Source organism: Haliotis rufescens, unplaced genomic scaffold, assembly GCF_023055435.1.
Source record: "Haliotis rufescens isolate VD_foot unplaced genomic scaffold, xgHalRufe1.0.p SCAF_12, whole genome shotgun sequence".
Classification (NCBI taxonomy): Eukaryota; Metazoa; Mollusca; class Gastropoda; order Lepetellida; family Haliotidae; genus Haliotis; species Haliotis rufescens.
Genome location: NW_025963802.1, coordinates 5998874 through 6022986, shown reverse-complemented (window position 1 = coordinate 6022986; position 24113 = coordinate 5998874). Strand labels below are relative to the sequence as shown.

At 39.4% G+C, this 24113-nt stretch overlaps 1 protein-coding gene across 2 annotated transcripts; it reads right to left on the bottom strand.

The window, feature by feature from the left end:
• Positions 1-601: 601 nt before the first annotated feature.
• LOC124141251 (aspartate aminotransferase, cytoplasmic-like) lies at positions 602-20022 on the bottom strand. Of its 2 annotated transcripts, none has more exons than XM_048393295.1 (10): positions 19969-20022; positions 18881-19070; positions 16478-16656; positions 12698-12806; positions 12139-12251; positions 9674-9778; positions 7748-7898; positions 6118-6283; positions 5259-5401; positions 602-3127 (listed from the first exon to the last, which is right to left on the bottom strand). In XM_048393295.1, the coding sequence occupies exons 2-10, from the start codon at positions 18993-18995 to the stop codon at positions 2979-2981; spliced, it is 1230 nt and encodes a 409-aa protein (XP_048249252.1). In that variant the 5' UTR covers positions 18996-19070; positions 19969-20022; the 3' UTR covers positions 602-2978. The 2 variants fall into 2 exon arrangements, with proteins under 2 accessions (XP_048249252.1, XP_048249253.1); XM_048393296.1 differs by having other exon boundaries at positions 602-3313; positions 19969-20015.
• Positions 20023-24113: the final 4091 nt, after the last annotated feature.

Genomic DNA, 24113 nt, shown 5'->3' with positions numbered 1-24113 from the left:
AAAACCTGCATCACTTCGGCTTTCTTCCCACATTAAGCTGACATGCGGTGATATAACTTGAATAATACTGTTAATATATAACTGGAATACTGTTAAAAGCGAAGTTTAACCCAACTCACTCACTCAAATGAGCAAAAGGTTTAGCCCTAGAGCATATGTGAAGAAACCTCAGGAGGTGATTTCATTATATATGAACATAGCAACAGACCCGATAACACTTTCGTTCTGATTGTGTTTTCTTAACACCATGTTGGACAGTATTTCAGTTATATCACAGCGGTCAAGTCAAATTTAGGAGGAAAGCCCGAAATGACACAGGTCTCAGATGTCTACCACTTTGGTGAATCCCATGAACACAGTTATGGTGTACCAAAACTTGCGACAAAATGAGCCCAAATCTGTGATTAAGAGCAACAATCATCGATTTCTGGTATACCAAAGGGACACAACTCTGCACAGTAAATTGTGGCACCTTCGATGAGTGCTTCCCTTTCACTCTGAACAAAACAAATATGTAATCTCATACAACATCAAATCAAACATGGTTCTTGACCGATTGGTTCTGTATTCATCTCATCGCAATAAAACAAAAGTTTAATCGCACATGTGAGAGTCTCATTTAATGATGTTCATATATTATTGTAACAGTCCATCATCACAAACAGATATATGTAAATATTTGGTTCCTACATAAATGGCTTAACTCACCATGCATACTACAATAACAAACACTAAATCTTTATCAAGTACTTTACATGATCCAAAGAACACTAAAATTCTAAGTTCCATGCAGAAGGACTGCTATTCTACCAATGTCTCTTTTGTGAAACGTATTACTTCAACAAGCAGCAACATGAGTATGTCCGCATCCTCCTCCCTATGAGACCTTTCAGGATTGATCACTTCCTGTTGTAAATTTTTATTTACCACTCATATCAATGTTTCAGATTTTCTGTTGTCACAATTTTGCGATAAGGTACCAGTTGTAATTACCTGCTACAAATGTGTGCTTTGTTGCACTTTTGACCAATATTGCCAACAGTCGTGGTTAGATGAAAGCGTCAAAACAATGACACTGAAGGGGTCACCTGTGATCTCTGACAAGCTCGACGGACTGGCAGGACCAGGTGCCAAATCTAATCACAATCAAATCATAATCAAATTTCAACTTCCAGGTGAGTCTCATGCAATTTCATACGTTGTCATACCAATACAAAAGCAACACAAACTGCTGCGATGAAGAAAGACAAATCACTCTAGTTAATAGGACAGTGTGAAGACAAACAGGCTTATAACTGTGAACACTTTTAAGTAGTCAATCTTAGCACACACAAACCCTGTCAGAAACTTATAGAAATAGCCTTATACCACTTAACATGACATTTGTAGCATGAAATTGAGTATTAATGTCAATATAGTGGAGGACATTTTTACCTGCAAAGTCACTTTCATATTTTACTGTACAAAATATATTTCAAACAAAAGACAGATTGACATATTAGGTCATCTCCATGTGTTTCTGACTGTACCTGTGATAGAAATTTGGCCAGCATACAGGGGTATCTGATCTACAGAATATACATCAATACATTCAAGATGTGCCTACATAGGCACCAGTTATCATGATCGTAATTCTTGTTCAACTGATAAAAAGGAATTATTTCTGAAATGAAGAGAACATTTGACAGATAAAACCGTTCACATACCAACCATATAAATGTACTTCATAGAAACACCCACCTATGGATACCTATTACAGCTAATAGCAGTTGATTTATGAAGCCAAGCAAAGTCTGAATAGACAATTAAACCTGACAGTTATCTCCCTTACTTTTGAGTTATCTGCTTGACTTTGATCAGCAAAATCTTATTGGATCAAATATTGTAAGTAGTTCAATAATATTAACATGTTTCAACTCAGTGATGACAAATCAGGACAAAATGTGTGCTTGGTCTCTATTCATTTGGTCTTTACTGTTGAATTTAAAACAAATAAAACGAACAATAATGTTTCCACACCAACCTTGAAGGTACACAGCTGCATGCAAATGTAATTCATCCTCACAAATGTTTCGATTTAAATAAAATCAGTTTGTGTCAGCACTAAAGCAAGGATGACTCAATATTCAAGATCCTTTAGTTTTAGTGTGTATCGAGAGTTTGGTTTAAACATGGACGTATATACAATATTATTCTATATACGTCTTTGGTTTAAAGCTGTTTGAACAGTATCTCAGTTACATCATGCGTGTCAACTAAATGTCAATAGAAAGTCCGAAATTATTCAAGGCACACCTTTACAAATTTAGAGAAACCCCCGAGCACAGCTATGGTGCTGAAAAACCTAGAACATAATCATGTCAAACCGGGTTCCGATTCCAAGATCATAGGTTTCTAGCAAGCCTAAGGGAAGCAACTCTGCATAGTCACTGTCAGCACTTTAATAGATGACTGGACCACCAATACCCACTATAGTTTTAGACTTATTGAATCTATTTGGGTTGGTAATCGGAAATGCTAAAAGTGAGTCACTTTGGTTAAAAATATGCTCTTTGGTAAAGAAATGGGTTTGTATTTGTTTAAAGCCTTAATTTTAAGATATTTGTAAGAAGTTCCTCTTACTAATATTCTGTAGTTTCTGACCGAAAATGTATATATAAAATAAACATATTTGCTTGGCCTGGCTAACATGACAATAGTTGTATCTATTTGAGCAAACAAGTAAATACTCTTTTTCATGATGTAGTTATAATATTTACAAATAATAATCTGAATAACAAATCTGTAAACTGCTACAAAATCTATCCACACATTTGTCATAGAACTGAGAAACATGTCTGTGTAACAGGTTAACATAGGAGGAATTATAAATCCACATTGTCAAATATCACAATTATATCACTGGGGATTGACTGTAACAGGAATATATTACTGTTAGACCAGCATCTGGTTAATAACAATGGCAGCAGGCACTACCTCTACAACTTGGAAGGGACTGTGATCATTGTATCAGCAATCGCGGACGTAACATAGTCCATATTGCTCGTGGTCAGTCCACACACGTTGATTCGCCCTTCTGACGTTAGATAAATGTGAAACTTGTTGATAAGATGTTCAACTTGGGCAGCTGGAAAGAAAAATGACGGCTACTAGTTTTACTGGACACACTCTTGATTTCAAACGTTGGTTACAGCGTCGTGTATGGCTTCTACAACGTAGTCAACGTTCTTGGTTGTGATGGCACACATGTTGATGCGGCCCTCCTTTAGGAGGTAGATGTGATACTTGCTAAGGAGATGTCCCACCTGATCAACTGAAATACAACGTATAGTCTGGTGAGCAGCAGCAGCAGCAGCAGCAGCAGTAAGCATGGGGCGAGGAGAGACAGTTTTAATAAGGTAGCGAGTTTGGTTTAACACTGCTTTGAACAGTAGATGTTTGATGTTTAATGCCGCACTCAGGAATATTTCAGCTATATGACAGCAGTCTGTAAATAATCGCATCGGGCCCAAGACAACCCTGTGACTGACATCATGAGCATTGACCTATGCAATTTGGGATATGATGACAAGCTTCAACCAAGTCTGCAAGCCTGACCACTCAATCTTGTGGTCGCCTCTTACAACAAGCATGGGCTGCTGAAGATCAATTCGAACTCAGATCTTCACAGGTGAAGTAATCATGTTTTAAGCATTATGTATGGGAGAAGTCTAGACAATGATTATAAAGTTGTGTTAGCAGGGGAGAAGCTTTTATATATGCTTTAGGCAAAGAAATGCAATGACTGAGAAGGTAAGAAACATTTCTTAACACATCCTCTCAAGGCAAGTGAATTAACTGACTGTTAAAGTGCACTTTCCACCCTTGCCAAACTAGGCTGGAATTATGGAGTTATATTTTGGCTGGATGAGTCTATGCACAGCATAACGAAATCGACATTCGGTTCATTAACAACATGACGACTGCTGTGCAGATTTTGGTCGATTGAAGGATTTGCAGAGCATGTGTACCATCAACTGAGCGTCGAGATGTTTTCCAAATATTATCATGTTTTTTATCAAAGTGCTCAAGTAATGTACTTCACGAGGTAAGACTGGGCGCCGCCATTGTCTTTGAAGCAAATGCAAGTGATATAAGAGATGGAATCCGATTGGTCAATAGAAGGGACACAACTTATAATCACCACTGGTGGCGCTACAATCGAGCCATGAAATTCCAGGCTAGTTCAGCAAGGTGAAAACTTGACTTTTACAGACAGTTAACTCCCTTGTCTCGGGAAGAGGTTCTTTACACTGGTCAAGAGAATGTTCTATTTTTGTGTCTTAACCAAATCAAATCTGTCCAATATAGCTACTATTTCCAAATTCAAGGATTTTATCACTGACATACAAACACTGAGTCTGACATTTGTAAGTTCTGACACTTTAAATCTGTATTTCCCTTTCAAAACGTACATTAATCATTTTCCCCAAAAATGAACATATTGTCCAAATATCACCAACATTGCTTCCTTAGAAATGAAACAAGTTTCAAAAATATATCCTTAACAACAAAATACAGCATTTACAAGGGAGAATGCAAGATAGACATAGTGCATCATAGGGTGGGCTTGTGCAGTGGCCTACAGCACTTGCTGTGCAATGAGCATTGGTGTGGTGCTGAGAAATGGAGGATGATAATGATTCTCAGAGGATCATCAGCAGATTCTGGAACCTTGAAGAGATTTAAGTCTTCTACAGTGCCTTAGGCAACTGTGCCACCAATGTCTTGTTTCCACCCTTGCCACATCAAGCCCACTTTCCTGTGCTAAATATGATTGGACGATCGCACATATGGATAGTCCAATCAGAGAACGTTTCACAAAATCAACATCCAGGACTGGTACACAGTCATATGAAAGTGATTTACCGCTGGCTGTGTTTGTTGACATGAATATGTTTTTTTCAACTTTAAAGCCCCCAACGATTGCCTATGTTTTTGTGTCAGAGATGAAATCACAAATGTTTTCGTTATCTGATCGACTAAGTTGTCGCCTATGGTAGCTATTTGTGAAGCTATTCGAGACAAGAACAGCGATCTGATTGGATATCACGTTTTCATTACAAGGGGCACAACTTCTGCTCGATGCAAGGTGGCACCAGGGTTGAGCCAAGAAAAGTGGCCTTGGTATAGAAACTAGGCTTGATAAAGGCTATTGGACATGATAGCCTGGGGAAGATGCCATGGTCCCTGCTTGGTATTGTGCCAGAACATCTTACCATTGAGCCCAGTGTAGCAGAACATGCCAATCTGCTTAATGATGTGATCCCATGTACCAGGAGTCCCTTTGGCCCGGAGCTTCTCGAACATCAGCTTCCTCATCATCTGGATGCGGTCAGCCATCGTCTTTACCTGGTCCTTCCTGAAATACAGGCACCGTCAGTAACTGATTAACATCAGGGCCCACTTGCACAAAGCGATCTTTGCGCTACGACTATCGTAAGCCTATGTTAAAATATGGGAGTTACGATCATCTTAGCGATAAGATCGTTTTGTGCAAGTGGGCCCAGGACTGTTTCAAAATGTAATTTAATTGGAGATCAATTTTCACTTGATACATTATAGCCGTATGAGGAATCAAACTTGGGTCTTAAGCCTGATGGACGAACACTTGAACTACCAGGCTACTCAAAATGGGTCTGTGGTGAGTCAAGACAATGATTAATCTCATATATGGAATGAGTGCCACTCTGTGATAAAAAATGCTTCTACCGTATTTGACATAATAAGAGCACCGCTCTAATAAGCGCTCACGGCGATATTTGCTAATATATTGGCAAGTGAACAATCCCAATTAGCACCCCTTCCGATTGATCAATGTACACAAGACTTATTTATTTGTGTATAATACACACGTGTGTGTTATATACACCCTTAATTATGGGCAATTAAATTCAGGAAAAATATATCTGTCGTATATAAACAGTTCAGGCTGTCAGCATAAACCACGAAATTTATCTTTCAACTCTGTTTTTTCCACCAAAATAATATTCTAATAAGAGGCCCTATTTCAAATTTTTGAGCGCGGCCTGGGCGCTTATTACGTTGAATATGGCAATTTCCTTAGTGAACACCCACCATTCAGCGTATGAAGACTTGTTGTTGAGGACAGTCGCAACGACTCGACCGCCATGGTTGGGGGGGTTGGACCACATGGTTCTGACAAGGATCTCGCACTGCGACCTCACCTGGCTGATGACCTCGGAGGACTTGGCCACAATACACAAGTTACCTGTACGCTCATCTGGAACACAAGTGAAATGTTACCATGATTACTATCCAGGCAAGGAACTGATTCTTCACAATCTCACTAAAATCAGATCTTAGTTGTCGCTATCGCTAAACAAAGATCTGAGGACATACCATAACGGGTTACGTCAGAACGACCTTTCATCCAACCAATCAAAGCGTCGCTTACCAGATCATGAAAATGACCGTCGGAATGTGTTTACTAAATATGCAACTTCGAAAATGTTAACACGGGGTATTCCGAACAACAGTTGCGGCCTGTACGACTGATTCCGTCAAAATTATTGTCTATCTCTCGCTTCCATTGGATAAACATTTGAACAGAGGAGGCGTTGCACAGTAAGTGAGAAGCACTGCCATACAATCTCAACCATTTATTAGACATTCCGGAATGTTTGTTTGTTCGGTTTTCAGAATTTTAAACAGAGTCAACATATTTTTCATGGAAGTCACCCGGTTGAAACGAGTGCCGTTAAGCTTGAGAAAGCTGCTTTCTGATTGGCTGATGTCGATTTCTTGTTAGACGTTTCAGTGGTCGGTCAAAGTTACCGAAAGGTCGTTCTGACGTGACCCATAATGGGATGTCCTCAGATCTTTTTTTAGCGGCAGCGAGGACTTAGATCTGATTTTAATGAGATTGGCTTCTTCATGGATGTTATTTCTTTGACATAATACACTGTTTTAAATTTACAGCATAATTTCTAAAACAAATTGTAGTGAGTGTGTGACTCAGCATTTACACCGCTTTTAGCAACATTCCATGATATCACGGCAGGTGACACCAGAAATGGGCTCCACACACTGTACCATTGTGGGGAATTGAACCCAGACCTTCGGTGCTCTTTAACAACAAGGCTACCTCACAGACTTTTCAGAAACTGTAAAGGGCAAGAAGTTACAGCTGCTTATAATCTGATAGTGACATTACATTCAAGATGGAGAAGGATGAAAAAGATTTTCTCCTTGTTGGCACCGTTACATTCCAAAAAGCACATCAAAACATATTGGAAGAGTTCTATGGGACTACCGGTATATTTCACTCCCTGTACTTCACGATTTCTGCAACATGATCAATCTATCTAGTTATTTTCATCTGATTGATCCCATTGTACTCATGTTGGGAATCAAACCCGGGTCTTTGGCATGAAGAGTGAACACTTTAACCAATAGGCTACCCGACCGCCCTTAAGTTTTTATGAGAGGATATACATGGAAACATATACTTAAAATCAAAATTACAATCATATAAACTAACAGCAATATTTCTTTAGCTGTTGATAAAACTATCTTTGTAAAGCATACACCATCATCATGATCATATGCAAACACATTTTTAGAAACAAAAACATTTTAATTCCATCACATACTGTTGCAGATGAGAGAAAAATAGCCACTGTAAAAGTAATTTCTTATAATAGAAATTGACAACTTATTCATTGAGGATTTTTCTTCAACTTACTGTACAGCCCGAAGTTCTTTGAGAAAGACTGAGCAATGAAGAACTCGAAGCCCCGTGAAACAAAGTAGCGTGCAGCAAATGCATCCCGGTCCAGATCCCCGGTGGCAAAACCCTGGTAGGCATTGTCCATCAGCACGAAGATCTTCTTGGCCTGTGGAGTGAGTGAGTGAGTAAGTGAGAGGGTGATGCACACAAGCTTTTGTTTGTTTTCTGTTTAACGCCACACTAAGCAATATTCAAGCTATACGACAGCAGCCTGTAAATAACGGATTCTGGACCAGACAATGAATGCAGTTACATTACAAGAAAAATTCTTGATGTCGGGCTATTATGCCATTTTATCAACCAATTCTACAAGCCTGACCGACAAATCCTTAAATTCTCCATTGCTGGGGTCTAAGGAGGAGGGTTGCTTGAAAATGAAAAAAATCTAAATCTTAAGCCCATGGGCTAAAAAGCGCAAATGCTTAAATATATGCATTCCCGATGTAATTCAACTCTTGAAAATACATGTATCATGAGGGCGGCCCGGTAGCCTAGTGGTTTAAGCGTTCGCTCGTCACGCCGAAGACCCGGGTTTGATTCCCGACATGGGTACAATGTGTGAAGCCCTTTTAAGGTGTCCCCCGCCGTGATATTGCTGGAATATTGCTAAAAACGGCATAAAACCGTACTCACTCACTCATGTATCATGATATCATTCAATGACTTGAGCAAACCGTTGAACTTGTACAGTTGAATGTAGTCACTTCTCTCCACGAAAATGTAGACAAAAAGGCTATAAATAAGTTCCAAGTTCCAAAATACACAGCCAAGGCATTTAACACTGGAGAGTGATCAGTCACTATCCACAACAACCTCTGTGTAGAAATACTGGTGTAAATGACGTTTCAGGTTACTTCAGTCAATACAAGCTTGGATGGGAGGAAAGGTCAAAGTGAACCGTAGACGTGCACACAATTCATGAAAAACTTTTGTTTGTTTGTTTGTTGTTTAAGGGTGGATAGAGCAATATTCCAGCTACGTGATAGCAGTCTGTAAATAATCGAGTCTGGACCAGATAATCCAGTGATTGATATCATGAGCATCAATCCATGCAATTGAGATATGATGACATGCATCATGCAAGTCAGCGAGCCTGACCACCCGATCCCGTTAGTCGCCTCTAACGACAAGCATTGTTGCCCTTTACGACAAGCTTTGATTACTGACGACCTATTCTACCCCAGATCTTTGCGGGATCATGAAACACTCGTGGGTTTAGGCAGACCAATTAGTAGCTAAGGGAGAAAACTGCACAGAGAGTTCCGGTACGATAAAGTGCTCCGCCCATTTTCAACAAAATATAAATGTTAAAGTCAAGAAATGTTTTCTCAACAAGCAATTCAACAGTGACAACCAAACTGCACTCCCTCAGACACATACTACATCCCTGAATAAAGCATCTGTTGTGACAAAGTAGACACAATTTATGGATAACAACATGTCTTGCTTGACAACAGTATAAGGATCTATACCAAAACGTTGCCTTTACAGTATTAAAGATTTTGTTATCCATAAATTGTGTCTACTTTGTCATCCATCAACTTCTAAGTAATGCCTATCAAACAATAGTGAGTGAGTGAGTTGGGTTTAACACCGCTTTTAACATTATTCCAGTTATATCACGGCGTGTCAGCTTAATGTGGGAGGAAAGCCCGAAGTGATGCAGGTCTCAGATGTTTACCACTTTGGTGAAACCCACGAGCACGGGTATGGTGCTGACAAACCTAGAAACATAATTGGGGCGAACCAGGATTCGAACCCACAATCATAGGTTTTGGGCATGCCCAAGGGACGCAACTCTGCACAGCGAATCGCAGCACTTTAGACGACTGGGCCACCCGTGCCCCTCTATCAAACAATAAGTCTGTTGTGACCTCTCACCTCACAGACATCAGCGATGGCCTTCCACTGTTCCTCCGTGGGGTCGACGCCGGTAGGGTTGTGTGCAACAGCGTGCAGGATCACAGCCGAATTCTCTGGGGCACCCTGTTACATCAAGTAGTTTCATGTATTCTAGGCCACCACCATTATACATCAGTGCAAAATATGCACAACATTCAACATTCAACTATTGTTTCAGTGTGCTTCCTGTACACATGGTACAGACACAAACTTAATGGCTGTAGAAGAGTTTAATTTACCGTGTTCAATATAGAGCAAATTAGTTGGACTGAAGGAAACACAATAAACTGGTGGAATGTATTGTTATCGTAGTCATTATACAAGGGACAAATTAAAACAAAATGATATTCATTTTCAATTCCATTGTAACATACTGTATTCATACTGTAAGTGCCCTGCCCCATTAAACACCCTCTGACCAACCTGTAAATAATCTTTATGATGGGCCCCCTACTAAGACCAAATATAATATCAGTATTTTGCTTGTGTACATTACAGATTTGTCTTGATAAAAGAACCAGGAGTGGAGATGGCATATATTTTTTGCTTTTAATAAGCGCCCCCATTTGTCAATTGTTTAAGCACATTGGGTGCTTATTACTGTGATTACGGTAATGGCTATAAGTTATCATTAGCAAACCACATCCATTAGTTCCTTTTCCATTTCAACAGATTTGCATGAAAGGTGACAAGTATTGAAAGATAATGTCTCAGGTTCTAACAAGCTTTTATATTCTTTGTACTATGAAACTTGAGAACTATTTTTTAACAGACAATTCTAATTCTGGTAAAATACATTTTTAAATACTTGTCACATCAATCTTATCAGTAAAACTGTCTGAGGGAGAACTCTGCTAACAATCCTTATCTCCTGACTTTGACAACCTTCAATTTCCAAAAAATATACAATACTTAATGATTAGGTTTCCCAGCATACAATGCCAGAGCCAAGATCTCCATGGCAACGTGCTTCAACGCAACATCCCTGACCTTCTACATCACACAAGACCTCTACATCATAGCAAAGAATTGATATTCAACAATAAACATCACATTAGCAATATTTCAGCCATATAGCAATGGCATAACTCCGATGTGACTTAGTATTTACTGTTAAAAATCACCATCAGCAATATTTCACCTACATAGTGATGATAAATCAAGAACAATCTCTATTAGAATAGCAGCCTACAACAGAACACTAGCAATACGACTGTATGATCCCCCACACTTAAGCCTCGCTGACATAGACTCACAACAGTATTAACGCCTCCACTGCTTTGTGCTCGTGAACCCAAGAATCCATGTGTACACCCAGCGTTAGAAATTGGCACTAGTCCTGTAGTCCTTACCAAACTGCTCAATAGTAAAGGTATCCCAAGGCCAAGTAGAAATTGGCCCATTTGAGGGGTTTTGCTCTATGTTATCATCATAAGGACTAGTGGACAAAAACTGTTAGTTTCTAACCCTGTACACCATAAGGAAGACCAGGTACAAACATGTACATGTGCAATGCTGGATTTCCATTGTATGCACTCAACACAAAGCCAATCAGATACAACAAACCACAAGCTACAAAAATGTCACATGACCTCACACAAATTATTGCTAATGAATAGCGGTATCTGCTAGATCAATCTCATTAAAATCATATCGTTTACTCAGATATGATACATTTGGGTGTCAAAATCTGACGACACCTCCACAGGATGAACTTTCTTATCAGCCAATCAGCATCAAAGCTTTAAATTCTCAGTACGAGTGAGCAAAGCCCTCAAACCATCATATCGGATTTCTGTATCTTAAAAATGACAACTAAGAAATATGGAAATATTGTGGACATTTCAGAGATAGTTTCCAAGCACAATAGTATCGACACCTAAACAAGTGTACCATTACAGGAATATTTGCGTACTCTGTGAATTTTCATTTGTACAAATCAAAACTTCCTAATCGAGGTGGTAAAAAATTGAAGCCAAATCGTTTTAGAAAGCTGACAGCTGATAGCTCTAGAACACACTCAGTGAGCTGTCCTCACATCTTCATGTGGAGGTATTGTATCGGAGTGAGTGAGTGAGTGAGTTAGGTTTAACGCCGCTTTTAACATTATTCCAGTTATATCATGGCGTGTCAGCTTAACGTGGGAGGAAAGCCTGAAGTGATGCAGGTCTCAGACGTTTACCATTTCGGTGAAACCCACGAGCAGGGGTATGGTGCTGACAAACCTAGAAACATAATCGTGGCGAACCGGGATTCAACCGACAATCATAGGTTTCTGGCGTGCCCAAGAGACGCAACTCTGCACAGCGAATTGCGGCACCTTAGACAACTGGGCCACCTGTGCCCCCGTATTGTATCGGAGGAAAAGCTAAGACTGTAATGAGCTTGCTGCAAGATGAATGTTCTGGTGACATGTACCCCCCTCTGGTCCACCATGTTCTTACATTCAGGTCCTCCAGCATGCCCTCGAAGTCCAGACCTCGAGTCTTGGCGTCCCAGTAGCGGTACTCCTTGATGTTGGAGAAGTTGGCATGCTTGAAGATATTCCTGTGGTTCCCTGAAGAACAAACAGCAATGAAGACTCAACTGGCATGACAGGAGTGAGACGCTGATAGTATTACAGGATTTTTCTGAACACAAGTTTGTTAGAAAATATTCCCAGACAAAAACCTCTACATCCTACTTTGATTGCCCTACGTTCCATGTGGGCATTCTAGTGTTGAGTGAATGAGCATGGTTTTAGGCTGCTTTTAGCAAAATTCCAGCAATATTCCAGCAATATTATAGCGGGGCACACCAGAAATTTGCTTTAGACATTGTAAGTTTCACCAAAGTGGTAAACATCTAATCACTTTAGAATTTCACCCCATATCAAGCTGACACTCCATGGTATAACTGTATTACCAATCAATGATGTAAAATACATCTCACTCACTCACTCACACACTCAAGTAAATACACATACACCAAATTACAATGAATCAGTGAAAATGTTTTAGTTACCCCATGTAGGTTTTGACACATAGACAGTGTCATACTTGAAAATCTTCTTGAGGAATTCTGCGCACAAGCGTATACATCCAGTCCCTCCCAGACACTGTATGCCTTCCACCTGCACAAACACAAGCACCGACTCATCACACAGGGAAACAAACAGCACATCTTGCCTAAAAAAGACAATCTGACCTTAATCACTTAACCAGTGAGTGAGTGAGTGAGTGAGTGAGTGAGTGAGTGAGTGAGTGAGTGAGTGAGTGAGTGAGTGAGTGGGTGGGTGGGTGGGTTGTTTGTTGAGTGAGTGAGTGAGTGAGTGAGTGAGTGGGTTGTTTGTTGAGTGAGTGAGTGAGTGAGTGAGTGAGTATGGCTTAACGCCGCTTTTAGCAATATTCCAGCAATATCACGGCGGGGGACACCAGAAATGGGCTTCACACATTGTACCTATGTCGGAAATCGAACCCGGGTCTTCTGGGTGATGAGTGAACGCTTTAACCACTAGGCTACCCGACCGCCCCTAATCATGTCAATGGTCAAAAACATAGAGGCCACTTGGGGTGAGTTGAAATTATATCTTTTTTACCATTGTGCATACATATGTTATCATCATTGGGGTGGGAAATATTACAACTGGTTGACATTGTGGATTATCTTGTTTAAACTCATGTGAATATACCATTAATTATTTCTAAATAGTCCATCAGCGCTCCAGATAATATTTGGAGCCATTGGGCATTGATAGCTTTCTTTGCCTATTTATGACACGGTCCATTGGGTATTTTTACACCAATGAGCAGAATTTTAATTAAAATAATTCTGCTTAGATTGTGGGTTCTTGTGACACTTAATTTGTATCTGTCTGTACCCTGACCTAAGTGTTGAACAATGAACATGTAAAAAACCTCCACATTGAGATATCTCTGTGATTAACACATCTTCCCGAGGCATGAGAGTTAACTGACTACAAAACTCCATTTTGCACCCTTGCCGAAGTAGCTGTGTGTGTGTGTGTGTGTGTGTGTGTGTGTGTGTGTGTGTGTGTGTGAGTGAGTGAGAGAGAGACCTATAATAATTACCACTGCCTAGTGAGACACAGTGCCTTTTTACACATTATTCACTGCAGTTCATGTCTGCGATGACTACAATCGATCAGTAAATAAAGATCTCTGGAGAAGTACAGGTATTCAGTTTGGAAAGGATATACTTGTAACTACTTTCAATGTTAGGTCTTTGAAAGGCATTTAGAAGTGATTCACATAAGGAAGAGAATATATGGATGTCAACTTCTTTATCATGATACATAGGTCACGATACTGTACGTATTGTGATATGCATATTTATGACAAATCATGTTGAAACTTCTTCACTGTTAATATTTCAGAGCAGGTTCAAAAGGAACTGATAGCTTTTTTAGTCAACGGTAATTACAACATGTTTTGCAGTATTTGACTGACAAAACTCTGAGGTCATTAAATGAGTAGTAAGTTCATTTTTTTTAGCAAGTGTATCGGCTTTAATCAATACAGAAAAAAACGTATTGTCTATCGTATCACCGCATGAAAACTCACAATGTACCGGTGCACCGATGTAACGTTTCACCCTCAGATAACAGTGTCCAAATGTTTGTTACTGTTAGGAAGCCCTGAGTTCACAGATGCAAAACATAATCACATTGGGTCCAGTAGGTACAAAACTTGACAAGGGATGGAAATAGTTTGCGCTGCCAGCCCCATGAAAGGCAAACAAGTATGTCTGTTGGCATAATTCAAATCAATTGCAACCATGGTAGTATGCAATATGCCATTTTTCTGTCCCTGGCCAATTCCTACACACAATAACCAAGTTTTTTTTCTAGCAAGAAACTACAATCTTTTGTTAGTGTAAGCTTCACAAACATATATCATTTCTTGTTGGCTGAGCCTGGGACCTCCATTTTCCTACCTCTCCTTGCTGAAAGTACCCTGGACTCATAAAAATAAATACAGTATTTCCTCTATTTGATGGTGTTCATTTGGCGTGAGAAGTTGACCCAATGCCTGTTAGAAGCCGGAGTCTATTCTGTTTAATACTGATGCAGTTGCAACTCCCTACCCCAACAAATCTGGACCCGGCTTCCCACAAGACCCGGCTGCATTTGGATGGGGAAGGCGAGGGTATGAGTGGCAATAATTGGATGCCTGCATGTATTGGATTTCTGGTGTCTAATAGAGGAAATACGATACCCAACTAATTCACAGTTCAAGCTGATGTTGATGTCAGCTGCCCTGTCAACAGAGACAATATACAGGTTTAACATATGATCCCTGTTGTCAGTCAGCTGTCACCACACATCATGGGAGTTGATTACATTACCATACAGTGAAACTAGGTGATTGGGTTAGTCTAGAGTACCAATAGTCAATGTGTCTGATAAAATATGTATAATAGCTAAAATGGATAGAATTATCATTAAACTGCCCCGCATGCTATCAAAAATGAGCAGGCCACTGTAACTTGATAATGCCCTCATATTACTTGACGACGGGCCATTTTCACGCCTGTTTTTAGGTGACGTCATAGGATAGGGATAGGTAACGTCATGTTCAATAGTGACGTCATCTGGTTTGTTCTATGACGTTTCCATATTTGTAAAAGTGGGTTAGTGACATTCGTGTTGATTGCAGAAAATGTTTCAAAAACCAATATTGTTGTTTCTGTTTATTTGATAACAAATTCCATCTATTTTAGCTATAATAACAGTAAGGCTCTTTTTCAGGGCAATATCATTTGCAGAAGCCCTCGGTCTTTTCGACTGCCCTCGGCCAGATAATGGAAGACCTCAGGCTTCTGCAAATGATAATGCCCTGAAATTAGAGTTACCCTTACAGTATTTTCAGTTGGTTTTTAATTACACATCCTCTGAACCACAGTTTCACAAATATGGAATGAACAAAGCACTTGGAGGGCAGACATTGATCTTTCCAACGAGTCTGTGAGCTAATTTCAGTCATGAAAAAACAAACCTGGTAAATGAAGGAAAGGAATTAGTAACACATTGTCATTTCTTAGAAATTTTACCTGACTGATAACAATATGGTTTTTTTTGTCATTTCTATTTTGACCAATGACCTTGAAGGCTTTGGTAAGATTTCTGCAGCTAACTGGTTGACAAAAAAAGGCCTAAATTTAATTCAAAATAAATTGTTCAAACTAAGTTTCACTGAACAATGGTCTCATCATAATTAGTTCATTAGAACTTGTTATTTCAAAAAGGGGGAGGTTGGGTAGCCTAGTGGTTAAAGCATTCACTCATCACGCTGAAGAACCCGGGTTTGATTCCCCACATGGGTACAATGTGTGAAGCCCATTTTTGGTGTCCCCCACTGTGATATTGCTGGAATATTGCTTAAAGCGGTTTAAAACCATACTCACTCACTCACTATTTCAAAAAGGTCAACTTGACCATGTGAGTATCTAGTGATGTCATGGTTGAGTATTGGGATAATGGAATTAATTTTCGTGTAAACTTTTTTTATATTTGGTTACCATACAAATGATATATTCATAATGTATTATAATTACTTCTTCAAATGGGTCGAAAGAGGTCAGATTTTAGGTAACTAATATTCATTAAGGAACCAAGCCAGGCCAATTACTTTTATCATCTACCAATCCAAATCAAACTTGATCGTGCTCAATGTATTTTTCTTTTGAACTATTTCGACCGACTGAGCAAATTTTGCACATAAAAATCTGTAACCCTTCCCCCCCACCCCACCCCAAAAAAGGGTGGGCCCCATGTATACTAACCCTGTTCTCTGCTATAGCAGGACTGTCCTCTCCAAGAATCAGCTTGATGGCAGCATTGCGGAAAGCGGGGAGACCAGCCACTGGTAAGTATTCATGGTTCAGAGCATCACTGACCATCTGAGTCTCTGCTGCATTCACTACTGGCAGGACCCATGGTTTACCGTCATCCGTTCGGTATGCTGGGAAAAATGACAAGAACAAAATTTCAATAATTATTCATGAAAGAAGCATTACCAGTGCTTCTGAATACAGGTACCCCAGATCACTGACCCCAAGCCGCCTCTGTGGTCTAGAGGATAAAGCGTCTGCCTGGAGAACAGAAGGTCAGTGAGTGAGTGAGTGAGTATGGTTTTACGCCGCTTTTAGCAATATTCCAGCAATATCACAGCGGGGGACACCAGAAATGGGCTTCACACATTGTACCCACGTCAGGAATCGAACCCAAGTCTTCGGCGTGACGAGCAAACACTTTAACCACTGGGCTACCCGACCGCCCACAGAAGGTCAGAGGTTCGATCTCTGGCCAGGTCAAGTGAACAGACATGGAAAGATGATGCAATACACAACTCAATATTGTTGAGAGAATAATTTGTATCATTAAATTGAAAATAAAACATATTTATAAAATAGACACAGATATATATGTCTACTGCAGGGTCAGATTCGACTTGGCTAAAAGAAAACTTATGCTCCATATTCTGGTTTCAGTTTCCAGTTTCACAATTGGAGCCATGTTCATGGCATGTGATACTGTGTAATCATGGGTAATTATTAACCAGATGTTTATCTGATCTAATGATATCAGTGCTAGAAAATATGAGGTGAGTGACAGATCGGTTGTTAACGCCGCTTTTAACAGTATTCCAGTTATCCCGGCGTGTCAGCTTAATGTGGGAGGAAAGCCCAAGTGATGCAGGTCTCAGATATTTACCTATATGGTGGAACCCATGAGCATTGGTATAGTGCTGCCAAACCAAGAAACATAATTGGAGCGAACCGGGATTGGAACCCACAATCATAGGTTTCTGGTATGCCCAAGGGAGGCAACTCTACACAGTGAACTGCAGCTCCTAAGATGATTGGGCCACCAAAATGGATGCCCATGGTCAAGCCAGGGACTCCCAAAACTTATTATGGACAGTTCCCTGGTGCTAACAGACAAACAAACAGGTTTTGATCGACTTGAAGAAACCTGCCAGAATGTTATCAACTGTGCAAACTGCTTGATAACGGTGTTAGAATCTACACCGAAACGTCGCCCAATTGCAGCATTAGAAATTGGCACTAGTCCTATAGTCCTTGCCAAACTGCCCAATGGTAAAGGTATCATAAGGACTTGTAGAAATTTGCCCTTTTTAAGGGTTTTGCTATATGTTATCATTATAAGGACTAGTGGACGAAAACTGTTAGTTTCTAACCCTGCAATTGTAATAAAGAAGTTGCTCATCCATAACTATTTTGTCTTAGTGTGCAAACTGTGCAAACCTATAATTGTTGAACTTGAATTATCTCAAGGCAATAATATTGTCCGCACATATATTATGGTCAAGGCCATGTACCAACAGCTTGTAGCTATTTATTGCTCTGCTTTTACTATCCAACATTTACATGCACTGGTCACAAATACAACTACAACTCCTCTGGCAGGGAGTCTGATCTTATCTAGCACCAGCCTTCTCAAGCTCGGTCAAAGTGCACATTACCGAATATCATTGAAATGTATGTATTGTAGTAACCAAAGGACAATGAAAAATGTTAGATAGGAAAAGCAGCGCAATACTTCTTCCGTTCAAAGGTATTTTACCAATTATGCCAACATAATTAATGAACTAATTCATGCCAATAACGTAGAGCATATTAATTCGGAAAAACATGTTACGTGTAGGCTTATATCATTGTATATTGACACACATTTCAGTATATAAATTACATCTGTGTATATCGATTCGTATGGAGTAACATTAACCCGTAGAGGCGTATCAAATAATTCATAGAAATGCATTGAAACACCTGTGCTGCTCACATTTCTCTGCTCGCGGTTACTGCCTCGAAGTAACATAACTTAAACAGCTATATCTACAACATTACACAGCGGTAAAAACTAACATTTTCCGTCCACTCGTCCTTAGAGTTAGAATGATAACATATAGAAAACCCTTTGAAATAGCAGGTTTCTACTAGTCCTTAAGATATCTTAACCACTTGGCAGTTTGGGGGCAAGGACTTCAGGACAGGTCCCAATTTCTAACGTTGATTACAGATATAATGTCCTTGTTCCACTCGACAGAAACATATCTCAGCAGTGACTGATTGAGGCGCACGTATATTATAACCTTCAAATATCCCCGGGTAATTATATGGCCAATTTCGCTCGACAGGCAATTCAGTTATCTTTCAGTTTACCTCCAACTCCGAGATTTACTTTCTGTGGAAATGTGTCTTCGTTGTATCGTCTGGTAAGTTGAAAAACCTCGATCGCCGGTGCCATTTCCACATCTTTGAAGATTGAAGCCGCCATTTTGACAGAGTGAAGGTCGAGGTCACGTGGTTGTCAAGGTGCTCTTTTGCAGGATTCGGGGGACCGCCTCGACAGCTTTTTTATGGATAATTTATTTATGAAAATGAATAGTGGAAATAGTTTTCATTATGAACACAAAAAGGTGTTGTTCGTTTATGAAAACAAAAACAAATATACAGACAATACAATACAAAACAGATTCTGTAGCACAAGTAATCAGATAGCCCAGCATAATATTGTACAACAATGGTTTTATGCCACGAGGGTAGCCATGCGAGATCAAAGCTTTGTAGGGTCACAATGACATACAGTATTAAATGTTTTTCTCTCTCTTGTTTTTTTTGTTTTTAAATTTGGTGAAGGCTTAATTATGAATAAACATCGGATAATTGTTGAGGGGTTATTTCAAACCGCATTAAATATTAACCAGGGGTGAAATTCAGCAGATGAAATGGGAACATTTGTTTGTTTATGTCGGCATGAAGAGTGACTCTTCAGCGTTTCAAGCGGTAAGTATAACACATACCCCCAGTCCTCTCTTATATACAGACTCCCTGCTATAAGGTTGCGTGTAAACTTTCCAAATACCTATTTCTTCAACAAAACATGGATAATACTTACTTTATATTACTTAAAATTGATATTTATTGCGCGGAATTTTAAAGCAAATCATTTAATGTCACACCCCGGCGAACTTTAGTGTCCCCTCAGATGAGCCACATTTTGGGCCCGGTATATGCGAAACGCCGTACAGTTACACATCGTTAACACGAAGTCCTCGGTACTCTCAAATACCTGTGAAATATTCGAAGTTCCACATAATCGACATGAGCATTAGAACAGCATTGGTATTATAAGAATTTTAAAGACTTTATGGCGCGTCTGTGTCCATAAGGATTCTGTCAGGGCCACATCGTCACGACGTCTTAATGACATGTCGAGATAGCGGAGTTCTAGGGGTATATATACTTACGATTGGAGAGAGATGCGAGCGATCTGACGTCTCTGTACAGGTGAGTGGGAGCCGAGAGAGAGAGCTACAAACACAATTACTGCGCGTTTCTATTACGTATTCTGCTAGCGTTTCCTGAGAGCTCAATTGACACGTACGTGACAGACATCACAGAGAGGGCTGATGCACCCATTGTTAGTACGTTGAAGGCAGCGGGTGACCAGGAAACTGACGCTAGATGTACGCGGGTCACTTTCAAAATTGTGTAAGATAAAAAAATAATGTGAATATTTCTTGGTTTACTTTTCTTTATTTTTTGCTGTTCTGAAAAATATTTCACTTTAAATTTGATCAATATTTCGCGATTAAAATGAAATAAGACCCCCCACACCCAGCATACACGCACGCACGCACGCACGCACGCACGCACGCACACACACACACACACACACACACACACACACACACACACACACCAACAACAGAAAAACAGTAATAATAATTTGACATTTTTTTCTTTTTAAAAGCCTGGGGGACCAACTTGATGAATTTCAATTTATTTTCCTCACAATTTTCTGTCGACAATAACAACATAAATAAAAACATGATTGGGGATGGGTTTTTTAAAGAATACAGAAATCTCAAAACATAAGATGAGATAGTTTGCTTATGTCATATTTTTCATCTCACTACTGATACTGGGACTGAAATAAAACCTTCACCATCAATACTGTTGTTCATATGTGCAGTTTCGGAAGCCTGTGTTTCCCAAATCCTGCGAGTCTTCAGCAACCCATGCTTGCCGTAAAAGGCGACCATGCTTGTCGTAAAAGGCGACTAACGGGATCGGGTGGTCAGGCTCGCTGACTTGGTTGATGCATGTCATCGATCCCAATCATGATGTCAATCACTGGATTGTCTGGTCTAGACTCGATTATTTACAGACCGCCGTCATATAGCTGGAATATTGCTAAGTGTGGCGTTAAACAACAAACCAACCAACCAACCTGATCTTAGGAGAATCTGCTTTGTGTTAGACGTGAAATCCCGAGATCTGTCACTATACGTCTGTTATTATGTCAGTAATGTATTGTGTAACAGTGAGGTCAGACACTATACACAGTATGGACATATTGTCAGATAAATTGGTAGTCCACTTGAACACTGAAAGAATAACTTTGGATATTTGTTTCCTATAATGTACGAATCATGTTTCTCTTGAACGATCTAAAAATGTCAATGTTTATGGTGAGAGAACAAGTAATGAGGCTGGTGTCTGTAACAGTACGGGCACGACAGTGTAACGGTAGTGGCTTGATACCCTATAACGGTAGTGGCTTCAGTAGGACGTACCTATGTTTGAATGTGTTTTTCCCCAAATACGTTTTACTTGACGTAAAATGATATATTTGTTTCAGTTTGTTTTAAATAGAATTGCTTTCAAAATCACCAGAATCACAACCATGGTTCCAAATTTCTTTCTTAAACGTGTGACGGTGATGACTCATGAGAGAAACAGCAGCCACTGAAGTTTGGAAAATAGAGACCAGTGTTATTTTACACATAACCTTTTAAGTCTGATATATATTATGAAGGTTTATACTGCCTGACAAAATGTTATTTGAACTGAATGATGAACATATTTCCCCAATCTTGTCTGTTTAGTTGCTGACCGCCTCCGTGGTCTAGTGGTAGAGCGTCCGCCCGGAGAGCGGAAGGTCAGGCGTTCGATCCCCGACCGCGTCATACCAAAAGACGGTAAAACATGGTACTTGTTGTTACCCTGTCTGGCGCTCGGCATTAAGGAGCTAAAACAAGGACTGGTCGGCTCGGAGTCAGTATACTGTGTCTGAGTGGGGTATTCATGTTAAACTGCGGCATGGTGCGCTAGCACTATAAATCGGCATCAGTCCGGACTAGTACAAGCAACCACACACATACATACACGTGCATGCACGTCGCTATATATAAGTGCAATAAACTTGGACGCGACGTTAAACCCCATTTCACCTCACCTGTTTAGTTGCTTTCTAACAGCGGGGAAAGAACAAGTGACAGTAGTGAATGAGGAGGGTAATGTTTTAAGAAACTGTTTGCTGTGGTATCCAAGTCGTCTAATCATCGTCATATTGACGTAAATAAACATAACTAAATCATAAGATAATTATTTGATAAGATTTACATATTTTCAACAAATAAATCATAATTAATTGACTATTTTCTTTTTTTTAACAACAAACACAAACTGCTTCCCGTGTTATTTCCCAATTGTTTCTCGAATTATTTTCAGTTTCCACATCCCCCATCCCACCCACTCCTCCTCTTCCAAAATGATGCATCCAACGTTGTTGGACAGTGTACAGTGTACATGTCGGGAACCGGCACTCTATTATTAACTTGACTAGAATTAAGAAATATTCAGGTACCGTATATAAAATGTCTAGTTTGTCTCTTACTGATGTTACAATATGATGCGCACATATCTGCAACATCTGGTGTTGTATGATAACAGAACATTATGATGATTTGCGAAGATTGAGTTGGAAGTAACTGTCATATATTTATATATATATATATATATATATATATATATATATATATATATATATATATATATATATTAAATGTCTGTCTGCATACTATTCAAGCCATTACCTGGCCTGTAGCCATCACTATAAGCCGGTCAACATGGACAAGGTAGGGCATGGTCGTCATTTAGCGCAGTGCATGGATATGCCAAGTTTGAAGGCAATCGAAAAACGTTTAAATATCCGTATGAAAATCACGAGACACAGTCCAATGACTGACTGCGAGCCTGTTCTTCTTTCTTAAACTGGTTTAAATACTGACAGGCTCATGAATGTAAGTATGGCAAAATGGCTGAAAAATCCAGAATTTTCGAATTTCAAGAGCATGGGAGTCAGTGACCTACGATGAATTATTTACCATATTTGAGCTGCCTTTATCTCCATCTCTTAAGAAAATCAATTTGGGTCAAAGACTCTTGCTCGTGTTAAATGCATTTAATATTGTTATAAGACCATAAACACGCAAGTCTATTTCTCGTTCGTAGAAACACATCTGATAACTTTCACAACACTATCAAAATGTATTATCATTTACATTATGCAAATCATGTGGCCCTCAAAAGCCTTGTCCTTCGCGAAATCGTTAGTATCAGTACGCCTGATTTATCTTTGCACGGCCAGTTAATAAAGTAATTAAACAGAACACTACGTTAAACAAAGTCACGTGGTACATAAGGAACAATTTCAAAGATGGCAAAACACTTCAAAATAGATACATGTTATAGACTATATCAGCTCCACTCACCTGTGTTCTTTGCCGTCTTGAATGTGACTATTTACCCCTAACAGCTACGTGTATTATATACACGGAATATTTTTGCTAAGTGTGTTTATATGTTTAGTTCTGTCAACACACTAGTGAACCATGTCTGTTGTTCGTTTAACGACTAAAGTGAAATGAATACCTTTGAACCATTGTTGAATATAGATCAAGTGTTGCGGGAAATCCTTTTTCACTGTTATGGGTATTGTAAGACTTCAATGAGTGATTCGTTCTGGGTGTTTTAATACCACAGGGAGAGATTTATTCTTGGCGCATTAAGACCTTAAGGAGGTATTAATTCTGGTTGTTTTGGGACGTTAAGGAGCGACTGATAACACCACAGGTGCAAATTGTACGTATTGCTTGTAGGCATTGTGTGTACAATGTTATATCATAGTCAGTGTACCAGAGAAACAAGTACAGTGAAATGGACAAAATCAGGGTTGTATCAAAACTGATTTCTTTAATTTGGTTTATTGCTGCAATTATCTGGTTTCGTCCATCATGTTTGTAAAAGCTAAAACCAATTTCGCTAAAAACAAAACCTTCAACAGAAGCATACTCCAAGGGGAGCTGAGAACTCATATTTTCATGAAAAAAAATCGGCTAATAAATACAAAATGCTTCAAGTTTATTTTTCTTGCTTCAGATAATATCACTGCTTTCAAACCAGTCATGATGCAAATCTGTTCGAATCCCAAACTCATTATCAACATACATTTCACCGAAATTAACGAATTTAGATATTTTGAATACTCGAGTATGGCGAACTTAATAGCAGCCCTTCATTAGTAAAGGAACTATTATTCACGTGA

Excerpts from the sequence above, each read along its gene's own strand:
- LOC124141251 (XM_048393295.1), bottom strand. The coding sequence starts at position 18,995 with ATGGCGGCTTCAATCTTCAAAGATGTGGAAATGGCACCGGCGATCGAG. Across the intron at positions 16,657-18,880 it reads AGTAAATCTCGGAGTTGGAG|CATACCGAACGGATGACGGT; the intron begins GTAAACTGAAAG and ends CATTTTTCCCAG. Across the intron at positions 6,284-7,747 it reads AAAGAACTTCGGGCTGTACA|ATGAGCGTACAGGTAACTTG; the intron begins GTAAGTTGAAGA and ends CTTGTGTTCCAG.